The following is a 9,286-nucleotide window of genomic DNA, read 5'->3' on the forward strand; positions in this document are numbered from 1 at the left end:
ATGAATATTGCCGACGATGGAACGCCTCCTCTAACAAAATGTTCACCTTTGCCGTAGTATCGTTTTTGAAGCGGGAAGCTCAAAAAACCGCAAATTTCTTACGCAGATTGTGAAGTTATGAGTGCATTTCAGACTTTGCCAATGCGCTCATCGTGATTTTTGAGGCATTATCTATAAGAAACAAATCTTAGTTTTGATATAGCAAAAGTTTGCAACAGGCCCATTAGGAACTACAATTTCTGGCTCATCTGAAAAAACACTTATGTGCATAGGGAAACTAATCTCACATATGTTGTTTTTAAACCGGGCCAGAATTTATAGTTCCAAATTGCAAAATGCGGTCCAGTTGATTCTTGATCTGTCAGGAGGCTGTTAATATAGCATCATACAAAAGACAATTTCTCCAAACCTGGGGTAAAATTCAAGAGTATATAAATTCGAAAATAAATTCTTACAAGGGATTAAAATGATATTCCTTTCCGGAAAATACTAAATCCGAAGAAAAAAATTCTCCACAAACTGATTGCGGTGGACGCACGGCTCGTAAGACAGTATGTTGGAGTTTTTTTGTTTTTTTTTAGCCAACGTTTGTTAAAAATTCAGCATATAGCTGAAAATCTCAATACAAGGTGAATTCCTGAATGTTCGTAACTAGTGTTGCACCAAACAGCATATCTCTTTGAGGGGAAATTGTGCTTTTATGAGCTTTTTCCCTCTGTACTGAGATTTTCAGCTTTATGCTGAATTTTTAACGCATGTTGGCTAAAAAAAATCTAAAAAATCCTACAATTTTCACAAGCTTTAAGATAGGTTCGCACCTACTCCATCAAGTCCAAGTCCATCATAATTAGAAAATTGCCTCTGTTATATGTCGTGCTTATTTCAGCGGTAAATCGTTCAAGCCCTTGGAAGAATCTATTTTCATAGTTGCACTCTTGGTTTGGAATAATTGTTCTTTTGAAGATTAACGGCGTCCTCTTACCTCCCTTGGCCATGATTTACAACATGTGAGGCCTCTTATAGAGAGGGGTAAATTGAGGAACGACCATGATTTTGTACAGTACCCTCAACCTTTCAAGAACTCTGGGAAAAGAGATCTTTGCTCAAGCTAAAGGTTTTCATCTGTAAAACCTATATTGTGTTAGTAGCAAATATTTTACCTCGTTTATGAGCGTGTGTCAAAACTAACGCATTTCCTCATCAAAATTCTTCTCTTTTTCAGGTATGGGATGTTTCCTGGCTGCTTTGCAGTTCTACAGCATCAGTCCCAACAGACTGTTTGACATTAAGGAAAGTGACAAGGACAAAATTCATTCCCTCGTCCAAAAAGGAATCGATACTGGGGTAGTTCGGCCATTAAAACGGAAAGTAATTCCTGGGCCGTGCTCTGGTGAAAAGGCAATCGAAGCCTTGATGAGCTCAAGTCAAGAATATGGTACGCACAAAGTAGTTTTGGCACTCCAGAGCGAAAAATCTGAAACGAAACAGCTACGCTGTAAGCATTTGAAAGATAAATTTTACTTCGACCCAGATAAAATGCATTTAATTCTCGGTGGAAAATCAGGCTCTTGGCTGGAACTTGCGGATTGGCTTGTAAGTAGAGGTGTGAGGAAGTTGACCATTGCCGCAGACAAACATGGAATGTCAAGCTCAGTGGCGCGCAAGTTCAATCTCCTCTTGGTGCAATATCCAGGAACGGTAATACAAATGGCGTCCACATTGAAAATTTCCTCTGTTCCAGAAACAATTCAGTTCCTGAAAGATATCACCAGCATTGCTCCCTTATCAACAGTATTTTTCTTGAAACTCAACAACGCCAGTAATAAAGTAAGGAATCTGCACGAAGCCCTGGAGGCTCTCTCTTTGGAAACGCTTTTTGTTTCCCTACTCAGTGGTGGTGTTGAAGAGTGCTATATCAGGAAGCAGTATAAGCAACCTTGTCTATGCATACTCCCAGAGAGCAAAATGCCCGTAAAAACTAGTCGCGTGCTGGCAGTTTTAGATGAACTGCTGCTTAAAACTTGCATGAAATCCAACGAACCTGCAATTGTCACCCTCTCGGAACATCAACTGAGTGGAGACCTAGATGTTGATATTGCATCTCTTCATGTCTCGTGGCATCTTCCATCATCATTGAACGATCTTGTTCAGTTCCGCAGCTGTCTTGCAGAAGAGCCGAAATTCGAAGAGGTTCCCACGCGAAGTCTCAAATTCAAAGACGCGAAAGGAACACTACCATTTTTCATCATCCCCGGGTTGAATTCATCCTGCCTTGAAAAACTATATCGTAGGCTTGCACATCCAACTTTTGTCGCAAAATTGCCTCTCGTGATGGACTCGATCGAAAATACAGCGGAGCAACTTGTTCGTAGCATGAAACAGATTCAAGACTCAATATCGTACACAATTATCGGGGATTCTTGGGGAGGAGCTTTGACTCTTCAAATCGTTCACTTACTAGAATTAGAGGGTAAAAGAGTGATGACGTATTTGTTAGAGGGTGCGCCTGAAACAGGGCAAAATTGGGCACGGTCGTTATTTACAGACGGAGCCAGTCCTCGGAAACTCATGTCTCGGTATTGGACCATGTCGGAGGAGACAAAAAAATTGCTCGCTGCGGAATCAAATTTAGATGCTCAGTTGGACTACCTGCTGCAAAACGAGACGAAACAACGACAGCAGTGTTTGAAAGAAAGCTTCTCTGGGCTTCTCCATCTAATTCTTTGCTTACTGAAGTACAAGCCCCCAGCTGAGAAAATCAATAACAAAATTATGCTGTTCAAGTGCAAAGGAGCTTTAGAAAGTGATAGCTGTGGTTTAGCGGAAATCTCTGGCAGCCCGGTGTCGATTCATATAAGTAACGAATCGGATTATGAGAGCATGGTTTCCTGCGAGTCCACAGTCATCATAATCCATGAGGAAGCAGGCTTTGAATATCCAGATTCTGCCAATCGGGATGTTAGTATCGGAATTAACAAGGTCATGGACACCATTGATCGCCATTTTTCCTAAGGCGTCTCTTAAGCGTTAGCTTTTCAGTATCTTTCCTTGTTTCTTTCATGTGTTTGTTTTCAAGTGAGGAAATCACCAAAAAGTGAACTGAACAAACTCAACAGGTCAGATTGATCGTGATTATTTTGATACGTCCAGTTCTTGGCATTGATATTTCAATAAATATAATCAATTTATTAAGTCAATTTATAATTGGAAAAAATTCCTCCGGTGAAAGTTTAAAATTGATCAAAATCAAATGATTTTTGTCATATTTTGAAAATTCAACCAATTGTCTTGTCGATGACTTTTTTTGGGTTTTTTTTTTTTTTTTTTATTTTTTTTCATCTTAATTGCATTCCATCTGTACCCTTGTTTAATTGATTCTTAATCATTGCTCAGAAAATTTTAGTGTTTTTTTTAAAAAATGTCTTTAATTTTGCTAGAATACATTTCCCTGAAAAGTGTTATCCTTCTACAGATTGCTGTCCCTACACTTAACATGCTTTGACTATTTTTCTTCAATATTGCACATGAGAAAAAAATTATGAGGTTTATTGTGAACCAGTTAAGTTCTCTGAACAAAATTTCTTCATCACTTACCTAAGTGTATTACTTTTCTGAAAAATAGTATTTTTTTTTCATTCTTGAGTGTGAGAAAAGCTTCATCGAGAAATGCATTTTTTATGTATTCTTCTTACTTCTTGTCATAATGATTTACGAATCCTTACATTTTTAGTGAATATCCTTTTCTGAAGTTTTTTTGAATTCTCAAACAGAAATTGGTTTAATGTGAATTTTTTAAAACAATTCATTTTTCAAATTTCATCTGGGTTATTTAGAAAAGCCTATCTGCAGATTTATTAATTATAAAATGTGTATGTCTATTCCATTACTCATCTTCTGTTGCATTTCGTTCTTGTTACAGACAGTTAATCATTTTTAATTTTTTTAAGTGCTATGTTTAATTTTTTTCCCCTGACTCAATGAAAATTTACTGTACGGGCCAAGTCAGTTTTTCTTTCTTTTCTAAAAAAAAAAAGAAAAAAAAGTATGAAATGTGGCATTTTTGAAAGACTTTGATAAAGATATTCTTCCAACTGGATGGAAGTCTAATGATTTGTTTCTTGTCTGTCAGTAATTTTGGAGCAGTGCCTTGATCCACATAAGTACCAGTTTACACTTACAGTAACCACCTAAGTGCGAGTGAGCCTGTATCACCGCAACGCAGCATCTTTGCTGCACCATAGCTAGAGAGCTCAGGAATCATTTAAAATGGTATTTTTTTACAAATATGACCAATGAAAAAGTTCAGAAATAATTCAGTGAAAATTAATGTTCAAATTTTGCGAAATTTGTACCTATAGTACTTAAGCACTACCAACAGGCACTCCTTTTAGAAATTGAAATCCTAGAAAGTGCGTTATGTAATTTATGAATATGCAATTCACATTTTCGTGTAATATTATCTTCATGAATTAATAACTCATTGCTACGCCATCAAACACTCATAATATATTCTCGTTTAACCAAACTGCCGAATAACTTGTCAATTCCTTCCTCCCAAAATCATAATGATGTCCTCTAGTGGTCCATGGACATCTATGAGTCCTCTCTAAACTATGATTGTTGAATTAATTCTGTTACTATCTACAGGGTGATCCAAAAGTCCTCCACCATCCCTTTGAACCTCAAGGATCTTTTCCTATTTAAGAGAGGTCTTCTTAAAATTTTGGGGAATTCCATTGATTGTTTCCTCTTACCTAGGAGTACTCACAAAATTTCAAGTCTCCATCCCAATTTATTCAAAACTTTCAGAAGCTGTACCCAATCCTGGTAATGCGGGACTTATGGATAACCCTGTACTTATTGTGAATGTTCATGCTTATATTCATAACTTGTTGGGGCGAGAAAGCTCTCAATTCAGTCAAATGCCATGACCAATGCAAAGATATTTGAAATGAACAGCAGCTAACAAATTAAAAATATAACAATGCCTTTATTACTTAAGTTCATAATTACAAACCAATGACAAATCATCAAGATACCAAATTAAAGCGCTGGGTGCAAAAGGGCATTTCTTGGTTGCAGTGTCTCAAAATCTCCGCTAACGTTTCATCCATTATAATTGAAGCAAATAAATGCAACTTGTTGTAACTTCTACTGAATATTCTCTATGGTTTTTCAGTGCTGAATACGTATAATTTAAAAAAATTCACTGAATAGTTTCCTCTCTAAAATAAAAATTAGCACTGAAGATTCTGAAACAGCACAACTGAAAAAGGCCCTTCCTGCTCCCAACACCTTAACTGTAAGAAACAGTAGGAGGAAGAGAAAAAAAGGACTAGAAAGCAAAAACTTCATTTTGTGCACATTTAGATCAAAGGCTCCAGGCTGTACGATTTCAGAACAACAAGCTTACAGGACATTATTATGGCTAAGTTATTAAAGGTTACACTGTACAGAACGTTCATGAAGAGGCTCCCGGGTATTTTCAAACATTGGTGCTGTGATTAAAAATTACCAAGGACTTGACAAGGAGCAAACTGGCTCACGGGCATGAGGAGACGATCGCCCTCTAAACTTCTGCCGATAGGGGACACGCAGGATGCCTTTTGACAGGTTATTCATGGCCCCGCCTGGCACTTTGTTACACAGAAATGGACCGAGTTAAACAGAAAGGAACCAAGCCACATCAGCGATTGCCAAGTTTAACTGGGCAGTTAAATTTTTTACGAGAGAACGGTTGTTCGGATTTCTTTGAAAATTTTAAGGAATTTGCTACGCATCACGGAGAATTTTGACTGAAATTTGCACGAAAATTCACACAACCGTTTTCATGTAAAAAATTAAATTGCCCCCAATTAAATTTGGCAATAGCTGATGTGGCTTGGTTCCTTTCTGATTAACGCGGTCCAAATATCGCAGAGCCATTTAGGGCCTCTTTAGGATCTTCTGCCCTCTTTTATCAGGGGAGGACTCCTTCCTTTCCTATGAGGGGCTCGCCTCTTGAGAAATTTGGAGAAAGTTTTCCACTGGACTGGACAAATGACCGTCCATGAGCAGCAAAAATTGAGCTGAAAAGGTTGCAGCAACATTTTAACAACACTGCGCTTCTTTGAATTTGAAAGAAAATTACACTACGAGCATCTGGAGGCGTTACAAGTTTCCGAATTACATGGACCCTTACAGCGGAGAGAAAGTTTAAACTGACTTTTTGATGCGTAAAAATCGGAATTTGGGAGAAAATTTTTCGCAGAATATGGATCAAGTTTTACTTGAAATCATTAATACTTATCTCAATTTTTCAAAAACTGCACTTATGCACCTTGCCCTCCAAGCCCCTCAATCACAAGAAGAGATAAAATTGGTTCCTATAACATTTAAAATGCAAGGTGCTGATGCCTCTTTTTCATGATTCAAACACAATGCACCATGTTTGCCGAGCAAAATTTCGTACAGAAAATGTGCAACAAATACTTTCATTCAAATCTTGCCTTTACAGTTCTACTGCAGACTCTTCAGCACCATGATGTAGAAGTTGAGTCTCTTTTTTGCAGATATGACCCAGAGCTTTGAAATGCTATTCAGACTGTCTAACTTTGAACATAATTTGTATCAGATCAAACGAACACACACGCACAATTTTCATGAGGAAATCGGTAAAATTAGGCTACATTTTTGGGTTCAAAATGTCACCACGGGCTCCTTATCATATGATTGCAAATTGAATACATGTTACACAATTTAAGCATCATTGCAAATTGCATCTGTTGTTTTTTGAAGAATGGCTCGATTATCATTTCAGTTCCTCCAATTTGAATTCAGCTACAAATTCACTTTTAGCTTCAGAAGAGATAGTTTCAAACCTTCAGAAGCTGTTGTGCAGTTGACAAAAATGACACGCGTGAGGCGAGGCTATCTCTAGGATAAGCAAGGGAACTTCTGCTTTGCTTCCTACCATGTTCGATTGGCACCCTTCTTTCTTTCTTCTGCTTCCGCAGCCTTCTGCATGGCGTAAATTTTCTTTGCATACTCTTCTGTGTTTGACCCTGATATTGCAAGGTCAATATCATTCTCCTCACGCAAGTAAAAAAAATAGATAATGAAAATCAAAGAGCTAATAAGAGTAGCATGTGGATGGTGCCAGGGCATTCTTTCGATATCAGGTACAGGGACTCTATTTACAATTACTAATTTAGGACTTATGGCAGCTGGACTTGATGAAAACACCACCGGTTTGTCTGGATCAAATGTTTCCTCGTCCTTCCGCTGCAACTGACTGAGGGCTCTCTGAGACATGACAGGCCTGGAACAGAGAGGATTATGATAAGTAATAATGAGCATTAAACATAAGATTGTGCTAACGAGGTTCTAGTTTTGTGGCTTCCTTAAAACCCACTTCAGAAAGACAAACCTTTCATCCAACATAGGTGGTTGAAAAAAAGAATGGAAAGTTGGAAGCAAAAATAGACTAAATTACCAAGTTGTTTGATGACATCATAACGCCAGACATTGGCATTCCTGTACTTTTGTCAGCTTCTCATTTGCAAATTCACAGATTAGGAAAATGTTGCTAAATATGTCTTGTTACGGCTCACTTTAAATAAGATGATCTTTGCTCTCTTGCTTTCCGTTTAAAAGTGACTGCAGTGCTATTGACCTATGACCATTGAGAAATGCCTGAAGGCAATGCTGCCATGACTAGATGAGGATAAAAGTCTAGTATGCATGATGGGTAGAAATAGACATTTGCTAACTTACTTGATTCAGATTCTGATGAGTGTCAGAAAACAATTTGTTGACTACTTAGATTGGGACCTAAGTAGGTCTGCCCCTTCTTTCATTAAAGGACCCTGCACACTCCCTACAGGGATGTGTATGACGATCGATTTCTTAATTTTTTATTTCATTAAACTCGTCTTAAGATGCTGATGAAAAGTTATCATTGCACCAACTTTGCATGAGGCACCGTTTTTGCACAATCTGCCTTCGCAGTTTCAATAATTATTTGAATAAGTGAGGCCAGCATGGTGATATCGATCTTTCAGCACTCGCTAAAAACGAGGAAAACCTGGCCGTTTTAACTCAGATTTCACACGCATTTTTGTTTCACCATCCAAATCAGATTCTTTCTCTCTCCTACTCTTTTCCAAACCTATCACCAGTTTGGATACCCTTCTTAGATCACCGCTCTAGCCTCACTTAGTCAAGTAATTATTGAAACCTCCAAGGCTGATTGAGCGAAAAAGGGTACCTCGTAGAAAGTTTGCCTATGATGACTTTAGATCAGCATCCATCGACAAGTTAGATTAAAAATTTGAAATCAATGTAGTACACGTTCCTATAAGGAGTGTGCAGGATCCTTATTGGTTGTCACTTTAGGGTTTTTCTTTTATCCGAACCGCTACAGAACGCATCACTTTTTTATCCCGTTCCACTGGCGCATTCCATGCATTCCAGTGAAACGCTTGGACCACTCTAGCAAGCTGGGCTGAGGCCACAGTTAGGCTAGTTGAACCAGTACGAACCGCAAGGATCCCGATCCATTGCGTTCCACGGATAGAAAAAAAACCCTCTTGTTATGGTAGTCAGCACCACATTGTAAAACAAGGGACGTGCTATCTACAGTTTTCAAACAATTGCAACGATTGAAGAGCGGACCTGACACTTGATTGATGCAACACGTTGATAGAGCCCTACCCTAAGTACGGTCATAAAAATTTTGTGATCTTGCTTCATAGAGCAAGCTAGGGCGAACCCTTTAATTTTATATAGAACTGCACGATAAGCAATTGGACGTATTTCTATCAAACGGAACTATGTGCATTAAGACATGAGCCCTGGAGCCCATAAGAATATGTGCGTAACAGGGCTCACGTCATAATGCACATAGTTCCGTTTGATGGAAATACGTCCAATTGAGCTTTCATCTTTATTAACTATTGTGGGTGGCATCTAAAGTAGGAAAAAGTGACCTCCAGCAAAATTATGTAAGCGGTTGTACCTCCATTTGAGACGACTGCCATCACAGATTTTGGCTGTTATGATCCTAGAGACAAGACGATTACTGCAAATGATTATGCTTGACAAACTCATATTTAGACGAACTGTAATTAATAGTTGAATTATGAGACGCGAGATAAGTTAAACAAGTAAAACTCTTCAAACTTTCAACACGTTGCGGGATGAAACGCAAACGCAAGGGATGAAGAAGAAAAACGAAAACGCAATAACAAAAACAAATAGGGGATTTATTAGGGCAGTAGTTTAGTTCTCATCCGCTAGAGGACGT

At 38.3% G+C, this 9,286-nt stretch overlaps 2 protein-coding genes across 3 annotated transcripts in view; one reads left to right on the forward strand and one right to left on the reverse strand.

Annotated features, from left to right (window-relative positions):
- Positions 1–4,840, forward strand: part of LOC109033165 (fatty acid synthase) — a 37,856-nt gene extending 33,016 nt beyond the window's left edge. For both annotated transcript variants that reach the window (XM_072304219.1, XM_019045644.2), the window contains one exon: positions 1,223–4,840. In XM_072304219.1, coding sequence (XP_072160320.1) covers positions 1,223–3,012 — 1,790 coding nt within the window. In that variant the 3' untranslated portion in view covers positions 3,013–4,840. The remainder of the gene's footprint in view (positions 1–1,222) is intronic.
- Positions 4,841–4,970: 130 nt separating this feature from the next.
- Positions 4,971–9,232, reverse strand: LOC109033173 (uncharacterized). The gene is made up of 2 exons (XM_019045655.2): positions 8,999–9,232; positions 4,971–7,300 (listed from the first exon to the last, which is right to left on the reverse strand). Exons 1-2 carry the CDS (start codon positions 9,088–9,090, stop codon positions 6,949–6,951), a joined length of 444 nt encoding a protein of 147 aa, XP_018901200.2. The 5' UTR covers positions 9,091–9,232; the 3' UTR covers positions 4,971–6,948.
- Between the last annotated feature and the right edge of the window lie 54 nt (positions 9,233–9,286).

Source organism: Bemisia tabaci, chromosome 9, assembly GCF_918797505.1.
Source record: "Bemisia tabaci chromosome 9, PGI_BMITA_v3".
In the NCBI taxonomy this organism is placed as follows: Eukaryota; Metazoa; Arthropoda; class Insecta; order Hemiptera; family Aleyrodidae; genus Bemisia; species Bemisia tabaci.

What these genes read in the sequence shown, in the direction of transcription:
- LOC109033173 (XM_019045655.2), bottom strand. Translation starts at nt 9,090, where the DNA reads ATGAGTTTGTCAAGCATAATCATTTGCAGTAATCGTCTTGTCTCTAGG. An exon ending in GGCAGTCGTCTCAAATGGAG is followed by an intron (nt 7,301 to 8,998) that starts GTACAACCGCTT and finishes TCTCTGTTCCAG; the next exon opens with GCCTGTCATGTCTCAGAGAG.